This window comes from Anolis sagrei, chromosome 1 (genome assembly GCF_037176765.1).
Source record: "Anolis sagrei isolate rAnoSag1 chromosome 1, rAnoSag1.mat, whole genome shotgun sequence".
NCBI classification, from domain to species: domain Eukaryota; kingdom Metazoa; phylum Chordata; class Lepidosauria; order Squamata; family Dactyloidae; genus Anolis; species Anolis sagrei.
Window position 1 is genome coordinate 67,398,488 of NC_090021.1, and position 18,308 is coordinate 67,416,795.

General features: G+C 38.6%; 1 protein-coding gene across 2 annotated transcripts in view; it reads left to right on the forward strand.

Annotated features, from left to right (window-relative positions):
- PRKN (parkin RBR E3 ubiquitin protein ligase) overlaps positions 1–18,308 on the forward strand; it is an 878,318-nt gene that overhangs the window by 570,655 nt on the left and 289,355 nt on the right. For both annotated transcript variants that reach the window (XM_060753692.2, XM_060753691.2), the window contains one exon: positions 16,415–16,551. In XM_060753692.2, the coding sequence (XP_060609675.2) occupies positions 16,415–16,551 (137 nt within the window). The remainder of the gene's footprint in view (positions 1–16,414; positions 16,552–18,308) is intronic.

Here is an 18,308-nt window from a genome sequence, read left to right on the forward strand (position 1 = left end):
TTTTCTAAGCCAGTCATTGACCTGTACTATTTTTCTGGCTCTTGTGGGTCCGTGTCTTACAACAGGGAGGAGGGATGAAAAGACCACCTGTACATTACATTCTTTTAGCATTGCTCCTAGAGCTCGAAAATCATTTGTGATCTTTTGAAACGTATGCCTTGCAGTATCATGGTTCCTATATGAATCAACATGAGAGGAGGACGGTGATAGGGCTTGAGGAGCCTGGTGAGCCTCTGAGTGATATGGTGTATTTTTGCCCCCGGTAGGCAGCATATTTCTCGAGCCATCCCATCTGGTCTGGAAATGACAGCTTCCGTTCCTCTAAGGAGGGAGTCGCCTACTACCAAGACCTGTTTACTTTCAGGAATGACAGGGCCCCTTTTGTGCAATGTAGTGTGTAGGTCTCCAGAAAAGTGATCCTGTTGGTGTGAATTGTGTAGGTGAAAAGTGTTGTCCTCCTCCTCGACATCCCCGGTGCATTCGTCAAGGACAATCCATTGAGATTCGTCCAAGAGCCTATGGTTCTCCTGTATGTGTTCCTGTTGCTCCTGGTCTATGGTTGGGGATGGTACCCCTGCACGATTGTGCAAGTGTGAATGTTGTGAAGTGTTGTCCCAGTCAGGGCTATCCCCTGCACACTGATCAAGGATGAGCCACTGATCAGTATCTAAGCCATTCTGGTCTTCCCCAATATGTTGTGTTTCTTGGTCAGGTGCTAGTTGTGTGAAAACCTTTTCCTCCCTCTGATATTCAGTGTGTTCAAACAAGGCAATATATAAACTTTCCATGAAATGTGTAGTGGAAACTAACATGCATTTCCTAGAGAACTTACACATTGCCTTATAACTCTGTATGTTGTTTGTATTATATATATTGTGTTGTATATTGCTTTGCCATCTCCAGCTTTAAACTGTTTATAAATATTTGTAAATAAATAAAAAGAAATGATCATAACTGGGATTGTATAGCTTCCCTGCGCTGATAGCTCAATTGACTGCCAACCTGTTTCCAGGCATAATTCTAAGAACTTGGTATGGCCCCAAAAACCAATTATTACTTGGTCCATCCTATCTGGCAGACCTTATCACTTCCTGTGATTCAACCTGGATTTTTTTTTAGATCTTCTATACCAGTGGTTCTCAGCCTGTGGTTCCCCTGGTGTTTTGGCCTACAACTCCCAGAAATCCCAACCACTTTACCAGCTGTTAGGATTTCTGGGAGTTGAAGGCCAAAACATCTGGGGACCCACAGGTTGAGAACCACCACTGCATACGGTTTTCTTTCAGCCCAAGGACCTTTGCAAATGGACTCTAGACCTCTTTCCCAAAGGAAGTTGAAATGGCTTCTTCCTTGCTATCCATCCATCAGCAGGCAAAAATTGGAAGATTTTTTAAAAGTGCAATATTTTAAAGAGTACCATTTTAAAAAAAATTCATGATTTTAAAGTTAACTTTTAAATTGTTTTGTTGCTGTTGTTGTTGTTATTGTGTGCCTTCAAGTCAGGCCTGTAGTGAGGGGGGGGGGGGGTTAGGGGTTCAACCCCCCCCCCAAATGTTTCAGATTTTTTAAAAAAACCTGGTTTACTCATAAATTTTAACTAGTTAACCAAATCCCCGTGCTAAGTCTATGAGACGCAAAAAAATTAAGAGTCCCTCCAGAAGTGCAAGCACTATCTCAAGCAAATATTGACAATTTATTCACATTGTTATTATTTGCAGCAATAGTCGATGTAGTGAAGCAACCAAGTTGGGGGGGGGGGTGGTGTTGAATGCTCTCATTAAGTAGGCCAGACTTGGTGGAGGTGGTTGACAGGGGCGAAGCTGCAGGCTATTGAAGGCTGCTCTGCCCCCCGTTGTGCTCTTTGCTTCAGCGTGAGCTAGGAGGCAGGTTTCAAACCCCCCCCCCCCCCAAATTTCACCCCCTCCTGAATTTTTTTTTTCTGGCTACGGCCCTGCTTCAAGTAATTTCCAACTTATGACTGCCTATCATGGGGTTTTTTGCGGTTGAGAGTTTGTGACTCGACCAAGGTAATCAAATAGGTTTCCATGGCCAAGCACAGAATCAAACCCTGGTCTTCAACACTCAAACCACTACATCACTCTGGCTCTCTTGATATTGTTGTTAAGAGTTGAATGCTATTTCATAGTTCACTTTTTAAAAACTGTATTGCAGTTGTTTTTAAGCTGTAAATTGCCTTCAGTCAAAATCTTGAGGTAAAGGCAAGGTTATAAGAAAAGGTAATAATAGAAAATAATATTACATGGGTGGATGAGGTACAAAAGCTTTTCCTACCTAATTCCTTAAGGACTTGATCTAAAGTTTGTGTTGCACAGTTGTGCATTTTGCCATAAGTTGCAGTTTAGAACAATAAAATTTGCCTAGGACATTATAATTGCTAATGTAATTCTGTAATAGATACAAATTAAAAGAAAGGTTGTAGAGTGTATTTTATTCTCCGAAGATCCAGGTGGAATCTTGGGAGGAGTTTATTGCGTATTCTTTTTCATTTTTAACCATATTAAAGCCAATCTTCTCTTTCCTTTCTAAGGAGTTTTTCTCAGTACAGTATAACAAAGGTTCTTCAGAAAGTAATGAATTTCAGTCTAGCTCAATTCAGTTTTAATACTTTAGCCAGTGGTTATTATGACATGTTGCAATTAGATGTTCACTTGTACAATATTGCCCGGATAGCAAAACCTACTATAAACCCTAATGTCTGAAATAAACTAAAGTGAATTATAAATGCAGTAAGTAGATGAAACTGCTGAAATTATTTTGTACAAATGATCAACAGCATTACTTAAAACAGAATTATGTAAATTTGACCCAGCCCGGGAAACAAAGCCATTCCAATATGCTATTTTGTAATAAGCAAGCTTCCTTCAGTGCAGTTTGCAGTTAGTTAAGTGCATACAAACTTCATCTATGAATTTTGGAAGAAATTAACATTCTGCTCATAACATTGTGCACATAAGGTGCTGCATCTCTAGCATTAGGAATTGCCTTTTGGAATTTTAGGCAGGTTTTATTTCCTTTTCACCCATTCTCCCTGCTTTCTAGCAACAAATGTACTTGGGAGGGGGGAAACCCCAGTTTTACCATTTGAAGGTTATTCAGGTAAGGTTATAGCTTAGATCCATAGAGTAACACTTTGAGGATGACATTTAAGTGGTTGTGGTTTTCTATGGGCAAGTAGATGGAGTCTACTGAATGACATATGATCTGTATCAGAAACTAGAGCTAATGTGGTCTGTACAATGCAATTTTTGAATCAACACCCTAAATAAGCAAATTGAATCTAAAATTGACCAAAAACAGATTTGTAACCCTTTTGGTACTAATGTTGGAGAGTGGTCCCTAGTCAAATTGGTCCTTGGTCAAGTGGCCCCTGGTCAAAAAAAAGGTTGGGAAGCACTGCTCTATACTGAGAAAAAGCAGTTCCCGAATTACTAGGTACCTGTTGTTTCTGGGATGAGGGAGGAAGATATAAAACACACATGGTGACTCCCAATCCCTTTTAAAGTGAGAACCACCATGCAGGGGTACAGCCAATGGCAACCTGCCACTTGCTGGCTCCCCATTGGTCGGGCCAGGGATACCATAATAATAATAATAATAATAATAATAATAATAATAATAATACTTTATTTATACCCCTCCACCATTTCCCCAAAGGGACTCGGGGAGGCTTACATGAGGCCAAGCCCAACGAATACATCAGTACAGGGCATAAAGGTGGGTGCAAGGGTGGAGATGACCAATTGCATGTGAATCTTTAGCCCACCCTCTTTTCCCTGTATAACAATTGTCATGACTGGGATGGTGGGCAGTTGCCATGCATCCTGGGCCCCAATTTAGGTCAGTGCAGTCGGGTACTGGCAATCGAGGTTTTCTGAATTGGAACCACTTCTCTCAGATGCGGCTGTGTCAGTGCCTTTCTAGGCAGGAACAGGCACACGTACATCAGCTATTAAGCGCAGCAGCTGCCTCAGGGGCAAAACATTCATAACAGGAATCCATGACCCTATGGGTACCAACCTGAATAAACAGTGACCAATAAAGTAGTGGCCTTATTTTACTTAACACACAGTGTTTTGGTCTTCATTTTGCTTCGGCAGCTGACATCCACTCTTCCTGGGGAAACAATATGCTGATGCTAAAGATGAGACAGAGAGAGGAGAGAGAGAGAGAGAGAGAGAGAGAGAGAAGCTATTACTTTGAGGTCCCTATTGTGTGGTTCCAAAAATATCTGAATACTTTTAGTGGCAAAATGCCACTTAGGTTACAAGAGTCTTCGTATAACTAAACAAAGTAATTCTTAGGTCCTTTGTAAAAAGTAGACTTTGAAAACAGAGTGTCATTGCCTTTGAGAAATTATATTTAATTTTGCAACAAACACTCTTACTCCAAAGATGATATCTAAAAGTCTTCATGGTTTAAACATTAAAATAAAATGCTCAAGCTTTATTTAGGAAAATAAATTGGATTTCTTATCATTCAGAAAATAGTTTCAGAAATAAATAATAAGAGCAATATATTTGCCTTCCAGTTTTGTTTCAAAAAGGATAATTATAAATTATGTATTATTACTGATCAAACTGGTTAGCAACGTGAATTTAATTTAGCATTAACTACAAATGTAAATACAATTAAGCTTAATGCACTGTTGTTGATCCTTGTGCTCAGGAGATATTGAAACAAATGTAACTGCTGAAAACTACATATTTTATCATTTTAACTTAAAAGAAGTATTTTGTGTCAGTTTTAAAATATATGAATGAACATTTGAAGGGGCCTACAGTATTTTAATTGGTTCCAGTCATTACAGCTTGAAATAAACTGAGTGCACAGTCCAAAAACATTAAGAATGTACAAGGTCTGTTGATTTCATTAGTGAATTCCCATTGAAGTAAATTGAACTCAAAAGTATTTTGTTTTGGTTGCATGGTGTCCAGGATAAATAAATATAGATTGCTATGCCTGTGTCAGCGGTCTTGTGTTGAATAACACATTCCCTATTCCTATTACTGGGATTTAAGGAATATGTCTGGAAATGAGGAGGTTCTCTGTGTGACAGTACATTTTAGCAAGAATTGGGATAGTATCTCTTGAAACTTGTAAACCATGATGACTCCCTAGCCATGAATTTTAAAACTTACCATTGAATGAAATCATAAACTACTGTGAACCAATCTTAAAGTTGCTTTAAAGCCATAATGAAAATGGTCAAATCTCATTTTAGAACTGCTTAATGTGCATGTGACCAGTCTTCCAAATCAATTTAAGCCATGTAGTATTCTGAAGCCGCTTCTGCAACAATGTTGGGGCCAGTGGTATGTTTTGTAGGTATGCTGTGAGTGTTCCTTCTCTCTGCTACTGTTGGCTGCTCCAATCTGCAGCCATTATTACTTCCAGAAGGCAGAGAAGTCTGGCTGCAAAGCCACTGTGCAGCTCCGTGGATGCAACAAGCTGTTGATATGAATTTCCCCTCATAATTAAATGTTTCCTTTCCTTTCAAGACAAGGCTGTTTTGCAAAACTTCTTGTTCATTCATGGTTGCATCACTAAAAAGGTTTCAAAATTATACCTCCCCCTTGCAGAATAAACACAAAAATAGGAAATTGATTTGAGGTTTTTCTAAGTGCTTTCAATAAGGCTTAGTGTGATAAGGCTTAGTGTTTCAGCCCATCCCGAAGAACACTGAAATATACTTAGAGAATTAACAAGTTGGCCCTATCTAGTAGATGGCCTATGAACCTTTTTCCTTTTAGAAACAGGAATAGGCAAGAAAGAGGAATGAAGCTTCCCTTCTACCAGCAACAGAGAGTACATTGCCAATTTTGGACTGCATAATAACTAATGCGGCCCTGGACACACTGCTTATTTTTATCCATTTCATTTTCTTCAAGTTCATTTCCAATTCTATTGATTTTGAGAGTTGAGCTAGTTATTAGAGATCATGTTGTAAATCTTCCAGATTTTTGACAAAGATAACGCAATTGTCTGTGAAGATGACATGAGAAAGTTGTTCACTATCAATTGAAATCCTGCCTTTAAATTTGATCTTTTGGAAGTGGTTTTCTAAAGTCACCACAAAAGGTTTTATAATAATAATAATAATAATAATAATAATAATAATAATAATTTATTTGTACCCCCACCCTATCTCACCAAGGGACTCGGGGTGGCTCAGAACATGAATAAATACAGTAAAACACATAAAATATAATAAACAAATAATAAGACATCAAATCGATATAAAAACAAACAAGATATACCAAAATACAAGTAAACATATTAACAATAAAATTATAAAACATTAGTTAAAACCACAGACCTTCCCATGAATTAAAAGGGGCCTACTACTTGAGTTGAGGTATATCCATGTAAACAGAGGCCTTGCCCACATTAAAATGTTGACTAATCACTGCCAAAAGCCTGATCAAATAACCAGGACTTCAGGCCCTCCTGGCCAGTGCCAGCACACATTGTGTGCCTTACTATTGAATTGAAGATACTTCAGGTTTCCTGCTCTTCATCAGCCATAGCTGTAATGGTGATGAGAGGCTTAGGGAATTCTTCCCTCCCCTCTCCGAGGCTCTCTGATATCATCCCTCAACATCTCAGAGCTAAGGCGAGCCTTGTTCCTCAATAAGGAAACCTTTTTTTTTAATTTTGAGGGTGAAATGGGGGCAAGGAGGGGAGGGTGGCACTGCCATTTCACCTCCCTGGTCTTCCTGAGTGGATGTATTTTTTCACCCAGAATAAACCTGGATGAACAGGGGTTTTTTTCAGGTTAAAACACATTTGTCTGAAATTCTCATCCTTGATGGACATATCCCATCTTAATGTTAAAGTAATAAAGCAAATGCATGATGGAAGTAGCCCACAAATCAATGGTAGACTGAGTAAAGACACCTGTCTTGAAAAAACTGAGTAAAATGATGTCCTACTTTATGCAAAAAGACCATGTTGAGGGTACATTGCTATTGTGGTAGCTGAGAACACACACAATGATAAAACATTATTGTATGTTTTCTAACAGTAGTGTACGCATGGAAATTGGTGATGTGTTTGTTGTGTTCAAATGAACACAGTTGCCAGGGATCTGGCTTCCTTTACATTACAATTTGCTTCTTTGTCATATTTGTAGCTGAATTTCCTTGCGTGTTTTTCATACATGCTTTTATTATCCATCACAGAAACACGAGAGATAAAGCTCAGTTGCGTGTTGCTTTATTGAGAAGACTGGCAACGGTTTCCTCTTGTCTGAACAGATGTACATAAGTAGAATGCTCCCCCACCTTTTCAAACAGTGCTGTGAATGTAGGTTAGTATACATCTGTTCTGAGTTTTCATCATCACTTTACAATAACGTGTCAGAGGCCAAACATGCATTCAGTCAATATGTATGGTATTTTTAGCAGGGAACCTCACAGCTATGTAGTGTCAGTGTCGGCATTGTCCCTTGTTTTGTGTACTTCAAAGTAATCTTAGATTGGATTGTGCCTTTTGTAGATTTCACCATGAGATAGCAGCAGAAAAGGAGGCATGTAATTATGAGTTGTGCCTTCAGGGTGGAATTTGTGTATGATTTTCAAGATTTTGTTACAACTGTGGCTCCTCTGTTGCTTGAAACTGCTTCAGACATTCAAAAAAAGTATCCAGACAGACTTCATTTGACTATAGACCCTTTAGGCATGGGCAAACATTTTTGCCTTGGGGTTGCATTGCAGCTTGGGCTGGGAGGGCTGGACTGGAAAGGAGGGCACACCCTGGGTGGGGCCAGGAGCATGCAGAGCCAGGGTGGCAAGGGACGGGGCAGGAAGGAAGTGGAGCAGGGCGATCCCTCCCCTTAACAGAGGGGTGCACCAGCCCTTTTTCAGTCTTTCAGAGCCTTGTCACTGCTTTCCCCTCCTCAGTATGAGGCTCTTGAGATCTTCTGAAATGCATCCATACATTATTTTTTTCCTTTTCCTGTTCTGGCTCTTTTTATGATTTTTATTTTGCTGGCTAAACTTATAGCTTTTGTCTTCTTTTAACATTCTATGGGTAGTTGGTGAGGAAAGCTATTTCATTTTTTCACTTCCTTTCTGTTCAAACATATTCAGTATTCTAAAGGACACTAATACTGATTTGCTGTGAATTTTCCGGACTGTATGGCCATGTTCCAGAAGAATTCTCTCCTGACATTTCACCACATCTATGGCAGGCATCCTAAGAGGTTGTGAGGTTTGTTGGAAACTAGGCAAGTGTGGGTTTATATACCTGTGGAATAATGTCCAGGGTGGGAGACAGAACTCTTGTATGCTTTGACTGAATATATCTATTAGCACTACTTATGGGGGGCTAGATTTACAATTAAAGAAGTGACTAAATGCTATATGGCTGGACCTCCAAGTAGAATGTGGCAACAGATATAGCTAATTCTGAAAAGGTGAGATATTAATCATTAATTGATGTATAAATAAAGGTAAAGATTTTCCCTGACATTAAATCTAGTCATGTCCAACTCCGGAGGGTGGTGCTCATCTCCATTCCTAAGCCAGAGACCTGGCATTGTCCATAGACACCTCTAAAGTCATGTGGTGAGCATGACTGCATGGAGCTCCGCTATCTTCTTGTCACAGCTGTACCTCAAGGATTACTTTGAGGTACTCACATTTGCACATTTGCATATTTTTGAACTGTTAGATTGGCAGAAGCTGGGCCTATCCGTGGGAGCTCACCCCACTCCCTGGATTCGAACTGCCAACCTTTCTGTCAGCAAGTTCAGCAACTCAGCAATTTAACCCACAGCACCACCAGGGGGACCTGGTGTATATTGATGTATATTTCTGAATTATTTGTATTTGTAATATATTTTCTATCAGATTTTCTTGTGCCTCAGGTGCAAAAATGGAGTTTATCTTTAGTTGTGAAATACAAAACACCTTGATGCGGCATTAAGGCTGGTTTGCCATTCTCGGGAAGCAAAATATCTTTGTCTTGGGCCTGGACCTGACAAGTTGTATTTATTTGATAAAGTTCTGTTTAGTTAATGAGGGAATTACTATTTTATGTTAATTTCAGAACCAGTTTCTGCATCTCTGCACTTATTCAATAAATCTGCATGAAATCTTATTTTGTTTTAACCTATTTAAATGTTATGATGGTATAATTGTGCACAGGCTTCACATGAGGCAAACAGTATGCTAAACATTCATGGTTATATCCATAGGGAAGAACTCCAGGGAAAGGTCTTTAGAAGTTAGAGAACCAAAAGGTTTCTGTCAGTAGCTGTAAATTTGCACATGTAGAGCTAGGACGGGCCCAGGAGGAAGGCACTGAGAGTTCAAGTGACAGCTGCCTCTTGCTGGTGTCATCAAATAAAAATAAATTGTGACGTGTAGCAATATAAACTGTTATTGGGGCCATATAAATGGGTATGAAGGAAATAAAGTAGTAACTTCTGTTGTTATTACTCCACTCCTATTTCTCTCTAGAAAATTCATGAGGTTGGGTCCACTGTTCAATGCCCATTTATACGATCTGGTGATAACAAATGTGATGTAGGGGTTATGTGCATGAGCGTAGCATGCTCACATTTCCAGAGTGTGGATATATATGCTCATTTGCAGATTTATTTGCAGCAGTGTGTCTCATCTTGAAATATGTTCGGTAACCTCCTGTGGATGTTAACACATAAAATTGTTTTGGAAGAGTATAGAGATCCATCCAAAATTGAAAATGATTTTATGGTGCTTATATGGAAAGCTTTTGAAGCTCAAAGAAGATAGCTAAAACTAATAAAAATACACTAATGGGAAACTCTTGGACATTTTAGAATAAATATAGCCCTCTTGGGCCAAGGATGAGCAGCAGCATTTTTATTTATTCCACAGCAACAGACTCTAGGTGCCCATTTCTGCCTCATTGAAAGTAATCCTTGAGAGTCAACCATATAGACATATCCCTCTTTCTTATTATTTTGCTAAGATATTTGATAGAGTGGTGAGAAAAATCCAATCGTCACCCAGAAATGACCCCAGGGATTTTCACAGGTTCAAGTACAGGCACACATATATTTTCCCTTTATAAATATCTGCAGGCTAGCTATATCTGAAGTGTTTCAAAAATGCAATGTCTGTCTCTTCGACTTTTTTTTAATGAAAAGACTGATAGATATGGCATTCTGCTTAACCGCAGATTGCTCTGTCTTTCATCCCTTCCCCAATTCCCTTCAGCAGAACTAAAAGGCTATGGACTAATGAAGAAAAAAACTAGCCCAAAGTTTTCATAAGCAGGCAGTGAAAGATGCATTGTTCAGTTCTCTTTTGTGTTTGCAAATAATTCCTTACTCTAAAAAGCTTTTGCATTCGCGGCCACTGGACTGACTCTCAATACATTAATAACACCTGTCACCGGATTTTGAAAAGTACTCAAACAATTTATTTCCCAGTGTGGCTCTTATCTAAACAAGATCAGTCTTTGTATCTTTCTCCATTTAGTCAGGTTTCTGTAGCAGCATATCTGACTGCTATTATCTGTGCCTTGCTGTTTTCATTTGGAGGTAGTTGGGGAGAAATAATGTATGGAATGAATAATACCTCCCATCTTAGTTGCTCTTCCCTTACTTCCCAACAGTCCATACTGGTGACACCAGAAAACAATGGGAAAGCAGAAGTGTCACCATAGGGATTTTGCTCTATGAATGAATGCATACAGTATTGATTTAGGGAATTTTCCTTTAAAAATTGAGTGATCAGGCAAAAGGGTTAGCGAGTTTATTTACTGTTCTCTTGATACTTAAAACATTAGGAGCCTCACCTTTTTTTTTTGACCAGGGGCCACTTTGACCAGGGACAACTTGACCAGGGACCACTTGAGCAGGAACTACTCTCCAACATTAGTACTAAAAGGGTTACAAATCAGTTTTTGGTCAACTTTAGATTCGGTTTGGGGTGCTGATTCAGAAAATTGCATTGGCTAGACCACATCAATGTTTCTGACATTGAACATATGCTATGGTCAGTGGCAGGGAAGGAGTGACAGGTGGTTCAAAAGGAGCAGAAGTGAAATAAATAAATGAGGAAGGAAGCTCGTGGACTAGATTTTTGTCCCCGTGGTCCACTTGTGGTCCGGTGTCCACAGGTTAAAAACCACTGATCTACATGAACTGAAACTACTTTTGATTTTTTTGTCAGACTTTTTAAATGTTATATGACATAACACAGGACTAAGATGACTTTTATGTGTTTCACCAACTAAAACAGCATACTTGTGGATGTCACCATTATTATTGCTGATGTTGCTATTTATTCAAATTGAGAACAGATTCCATTTAAAAATATTCTGCCTTTCCTCTCATTCTCTCTTTTTATAATCATTTTGGTTAGATTTAGAACAGCAAGTGGTCAACTAATAAGGATTAGTAATGTGGAGGTTTTATTTAATTCAGTTGTAAGCAGCTTTAGTCAGTGAAATCCCTTAAAACACTGAGATTATATTTCTAATGCTACCAGCACACTACCTTGATGTCTACGGTATGAGATTTCACTGCATATTTTGAAAGAAGATTATACATTTGTATACAGTATATGCAGTACATCAGACTATTATACGTCAGCTGTATCCCTCCTATATTTGCAGGTTTTTCCATTTAGTTGTTTGGGATTAAGTGGAAAATTTTAAATGATTTGCAAAGGATTAGGCAGAATACTTCTTTTAAAAAAAACTAAAGAAAAGCAGACATTATTAGGAGTCAAGGTGGGCAGGAAATACCGTGCAGCTTATCTGACTGCATTACTTCCATATTTGCAGGGATTCCCGCATTTCTTTACTTGCATTCTTTCTGAATGTTATTTGCTCATTGACAGCCATTAAGCATAAAGGATGCATGAAAATTTCTGTCCAGGAACTTAGCTCATCTTTACAAAAGGGGAATAATTTCTGATTATAGAGGCATACATGGAATGTTTTCCTTACAGGAGACAAAAATGCCAATTGAAATAAATGGAACTTAGTCGATAGTATGCACCTAAGAGTATTTAGTGTACTGAGTAAACCTAGATCCTGAATTCTCTAGATTCCGTACAAAATTGAAAATTCTAAGTTAACATTTTCCTATATCTGTCTTATACTTAAAGATAATTAATACATAAATTAGATATAGTATTTTTATTGATTTTGAAGAACTAGTTCATTCATATGGTATTCCCCAGAGTAAACTATGGATGTGAGAGCTGGACCATAAGGAAGTCTGAGCGAAGGAAGATAGGTGCTTTTGAACTATGGTGCTGGAGGAAAATTCTGAGAGTGCCTTGGACCACAAGAAGATCAAACCAGTCTGTACTCCAGGAAATAAATCCCAACTGCTCACTGGAGGGAAGGACATTAGAGGCAAGGATGAAGTACTCTGGCCACATAATGAGAAGACAGGAAAGCTTGGAGAAGACAATGATGATGGGGAAAATGGAAGGAAAAGGAAAGAGGGGCAGATCAAGGGCAAGATGGATGGATGGTTGGTATCCTTGAAGTGACTGGCTTAACCTTGAAGGAGCTGGGGGTGGCCACAGGAAACAGGGAGCTCTGGCGTGGGCTGGTCCATGAGGTCACAAAGAGTTGGAAGTGACTGAACGAATAAACAACAACAAGTTCATTCTAGCATGGCTACATTGTACAGCAATAGTAGGATAACTCATGAACTTCAAAGGTTTTGACCAACACTCTGCACTAGCAATAGTACTAATTTTAGCTGTGCATAGGCTAATATACAGTGCATCCATTCTCTACATTATATTGCCTTTAAATTGATTAGAATGACTGCCCTGTTCTGCTTGCTGTTCCTGCTTGGCTTTTATGGCAAAAAAAAGAGAGAAGGGTGGCTTTCTGGTGGCTTCGTTCTGCCTATTTGTGTTGTTGTTATTAACTGGCATGAAGCTGACTTCAACTTATCGTGACTTTATGAATGAGAGATCTCCAAGACACATTGTGTCCTGCTTCTTGGCAGGGGGTTGGACTGGATGGCCCATGAGGTCTCTTCCAACTCTATGATTCTATGATTCTATGATTGTCATTGACAGCCATGCCAATGTTTTGCATATTCTAGTCTGTGGCTTCCCCGATTTAGTCTATCCAACTGAAATGCAGTCTTCCTCTTTTCCTGCCTTCTCAAACATTATTGTCCTTTCAAATGAATTATATCATCTTATGATATGTCCAAAGTATGGGAGTATGAGAGTTTCAGTTTAATCATCTTGGGAGAGTTCAGGTTTGATTTGCGTTAAGACATATTTATCTTTTTTTGCAGTTCATTATTTCCACTTAACTCTCCTCCAACCTCACATTTCAAATGAGTTGTTTTTCTTTCTGTCAGCTTTCTGTACTGTCCATCTTTCACAATCATAGAAAGAAATGGGAAAAAAAACAATGATATGGACAATCCCAACATTAGTATTGAATGATATATCTTCTAGCCTGGATCCTCCATAGCTGCCCTTCCAAATCCTAGTCTTCAGACTCGTTTACACAGCAAGAAAACCCAGACTCACTCTGGATGGGCTTCTGGCTGTCGCCAGCATGTGCAGTATCATCTGGTGAGATTTGTGGGGCTTTTATTTTTATTTAAACCAACTTGATCTTGCTTTTGGCAAAGTCAAGGAAATATAGTACAGCAGTATGAACAGTAGGATCTGTTTTTAAGCCCTCGACTTAATCAGTTTGCTTTTTGTGAAATAGGAGTATGATGACTTTCCATGTTTGCCATAGCAGCCACTTTTCAGTGGTTTCTCTTTGTGACAGCCATGTTTGATAGCTTTAGCACCAGTCCCTGAAAATCTCAAGGGTGCCAGTAAGCACAAACCCTTCCCCTTCTATAAGTGATCAGAAACCTTTAAAAGTCTACAATAAATGCATAGAATCATAGAATCAAAGAGTTGGAAGAGACCTCATGGGCCATCCAGTCCAACCCCCTGCCAAGAAGCAGGAATATTGCATTCAAATCACCCCTGACAAATGGCCATCCAGCCTCTGCTTAAAAGCTTCCAAAGAAGGAGCCTCCACCACACTCCGGGGCAGAGAGTTCCACTGCTGAACGGCTCTCACAGTCAGTGAGAGTGCTTGCAAAACTCATTTTACATTCTTCCTTAAACTTTTTACCATGTTTTCAAAGTCTAACACTACAGAAACTCTTCATTTTGTGGCTTAATAACACTGCAGGATAGCTGCTGTGGATCTCTCAATAAGTGGTGAACAACACTGACTCATCTGTATGCCAGGCCAATTCAGGGCTACAGAAAATGATTAAATTGCTCCTTCCACCATCCCAACAGCAAATCCAAGTGACACTGTTTCAAAGCTATGCCATGACACCTTTTAACTGTATTTACAGACACAGCTGTGCTCCAAAGTGTGAAATACACAATGTAATAATGTGTGTAGAGTGCTGGTTTGTGACCTGAGATATCCAGTTACCAGTCTCTCCTAAACCACAGAGTGTATCTTTTTCAGGCTATCTTCCTTTACAAGATTATTATGAGAAGTGAAAAGGCAAAGATCTGTGGACACACAGTGACAGGCATCCCTCCCAGTGGTCTCGAAGATCTTATTGCTGTGCATGTAACAAACATACCTGTTTGATGTCACTAGAAATGCAATGTGAGTTATATCAGTGCAGGAATTATGTCAGATGGGCTTGATTTTCAAAAATATGCTTCTGAGTGGAGATCTTCTCACAGATTATTCCCACCAGTGAAAAAGAAATGGAAGCAGTTTTGCCCACTTCCCCTTTCATTGAAGCTGCCTACATCTTTGAAAATCTCCTTCAGAGAATAACCTTGTGGAAAAGGGGCTATTTTTTGTGTCTCCCATCCCCCCCCCCCCCCCCCCGCAAAGTGTTCAACCAACATTTGGTGACATCTCGGGAGAACCCTTTACATCAAGCATAAACTTTTAGCAACATGGCTGGATAAGATATAGCCTATACCCTCCACACTTCCTGAAGTTGTTCATAACTGTTCTGGAAGACGTATCTGTGTAACTACAAAGTCTATTCTGTTTGAGCGGCAAACTCAAAATCCAAGCTATAGTGTGTACTAGTGCCACAGTAGTACTATTTTTCTGTAAACTTGCTGCATCAGGACATTATTTTGTTCTGTCACACAGGAATATTTAGTACTACTTCAGTTCTGATACACCTTGTATAGCTCAAAATTAGAATTTCACTAAAAGACATGGGAGCAAAGCCATTTTCATGCATTCATCTTGAGGATAATGATTCATCCAAGGGATAATAAATGCACCTCAGTGGCATGCTCCATGGATCTACATGTAGTCATTATCTTCAAGATGGAATACCTGAAAAGGGATTTGAACAGATTTAATTCCACATACTTTGCCTTCATTGGGTTATGTGCTCCAAAATATTTTTTTCAGTATTACAGCATAATTTCATCTTGTGTTCTGCATCAATTTGTGATATCTATGATTTTCACTTAGCCTTTGGAAATATGTAAGGGATTAGTTTCTGAAGATTGTACTATACATACAGTCTGTGCTGTATTTCCTTACTGCTAATTTATTTCAAAATTTTCTTTTTAAAAAATCTTTTGAACAGACTAGTTTTATTTCTTTGCAGTACTAAGCACTGATTCTATCATGGCTGGTTGTGGTGATATTCTTAGTCAGTTTGTGATTGTTGGCCTGAAATGTCTGAAATCCCCACAACTATAGACCATTGCAGCAAAAGGATTATATAAGTATTAATTCATAATTCTTTATTTGATTCTAATTACCTCTTCTAGCTGAAATTGCCAATAGATTCAGGTCATTGTATATAATTTTAATAAGTAAAATTGTTTGAGTAAATGAGTTCATTTATAATTTTGGAAATTGAGTTGGATTATCTTTTTGAGAATTGTGTCAGAAGCTAAAACTGGAGGTTCTAAAAAGTGATTTTTGTTTTTTGGAGTACAAACCCACCTGCCCTGCACTTATGTTCCTGGGCCTCACCAGTTTGACTTTCTGCAAAATGGACGGTTACTATGTGAATAGGTCCTTCCCACCTTGAATAACCTTTTTGTAATTGTACCCTTGGCTTTTGAAAAAATTCCAGATATGACCACTGAACTCCAAAGGTTAGGGGTTCAATTGTCCCCTACTCTGAAAATTCCATATATGGCCACTGAACCCCAAAGGTTAGGGGTTCAGTGGTCCCCTATTACACTGATATACTCTTCAATTTAAGCTGAGATATACTGTTGAAATAATTATTAGAATGAGGCTCTTAGAATTGAAGCCCTTCATCCAATACTATGCTACTTATTTTAGAAATAAAGTCAAGGACATGGTTAGCCTGAAACCAAACTTAAGTGGAATAGCCGAACTGGCATAATTAAATCACAAGTGCATCTTCATGATTTTTTTTTCCTTTCAGGACTCCAGTGTTGGTATTCCCATGCATCCATCGCCATGTCATTTGCCTAGACTGTTTTCGTCTTTACTGTGTGACGATGTTGAACAATCGCCAGTTTATACATGACCCTGTCCTTGGCTACTCCCTTCCATGCGTGGGTAAGTAGCAAAGAGTGTGCACATGTGTGTGTAACTTGACAAAATAGTGAGGAAAAATGTTGGCTCCAAAAGTAAACATCTTTCAATCACTTGCTTCAAATAAATGCATGACCTTATGATTTATTTTAACATTTGTTCCATTTTGATGGACTGGCTATTGCCTTTTAAGAAAAAAGCCCTTCTACAGTACCACTTTGTTTCCTTTGTAGTGCTGGAACTTCATTCTAAAGGGCATTTTCTTTCATAAGCGTATGCATACATATTTTCACATTAGTCTTTCATCATCATCAAGTGTTAAATGATGATAGCTATAAAGTGCAGGGGGAAAAGAAAAGCCGAATGACCTCCACATCTCTTCTTTCGAGTCAAATAAGTTGTTAACTTCGTTGGCCTATCTTCAAGAGCTAATGGGAAAAGTACTGCAACAGGAATTTCAAATAACCTTTCTGGCTTGCAAAGTTATCTCTGTTAATTACCACTCTGCTGAGTGCACGGCTGATATCCGAAAGCATTTGTTAGGCCGGGTATCCTTTCTGGTTGACTAGGGGAGGCAACATGGATTGGTTGCCACACTAAACTGCCAGTTCTGAAGCAGTCCATCAAGTGGATAAAAATAAATAGTGTCTGTCTTTGCAAAAATCAGAGATAATTTTATAAAATAGTTATTCAGGAGACTAATACTTTGGGCTATTAAATTTCAAATTTGCTTGTGAGACCATGTCATATCCTTCTTTTGGGGTATGATGCATGGGGAAGGAGATATTTGTCTTCATTCTTTTGTGCTGCTGAGCAATTTATGAAAATTGTAGGTACACAATTCTTGACAGTGAGATTGGTGCCATATGTCTTTTCTTTGAGGAAGAATTGAGGAACCAGTGACCTTGAGGCAGTGCTTCAATTTCAGTGTTAGCCACTTTGGCAGTCTATAAGAGGAAATGAGACAGAAATGCCCGAAGGTCACATGTTTCCACAATTTTCACTTTAAAAAATTGAATTGGGTTAAAATTTATTAACTTTTACATTATTTCAGATTACATTATTTCAATACAGAGCTGTTTTTACTACTGACCAGAAAGGGACTGTGTAGCTCAGGCAACAGTTTAGAAGAAATCAAATGTACACAGCAGCAAATTCCTATTCTTCTTTAATATAAAGCTATAATAATTTTAGCTTAGCTGTAGGAAATGCAATTGTGTGGTTTCTGTGGCATAAAAAATTAGTATATTACACTTTTCAATGAAAGGTACATTATTGGTTGTTGTGGTTGTTGTTGCTCTGCTTGTTGTTCTTTGCCTTAAGTTAATGAGATTTCAAAGCAACCTTTACATTAGAACTTTCTAACAAAGATTCATTCAGAGGAAATTCAACACTAGCTTTTCCCATAACAGGGAAAGTGTGAGTTGCTCAAGTACACCCAGTGGATTTCCTTAATTGAATGAGAATTCTAATGCCGGTCTCTCTGTCCTAGTCCAACACTCAAAATACTACACCATATTGGCTCTGTTTAGTTTCATGCTATTTTTGGCTAAAAACAATATCTTGGTGCATTTATTGCATTTACTGACAAATTATCAAGATTTTCCAGATATCCATAACATTTTTTGCATCTCTATTATCTTTGGTTCCCACCCAGTATTTAATCTGCAGTACATCTCAACCCACATGTCTATCTGCTTATCATAAATGTACCAATAAGCTTTCTCAGGGTCTAAAAAGAGTTTTATGACAACTACCCCACTCTTTCTTGTTTAATGAAA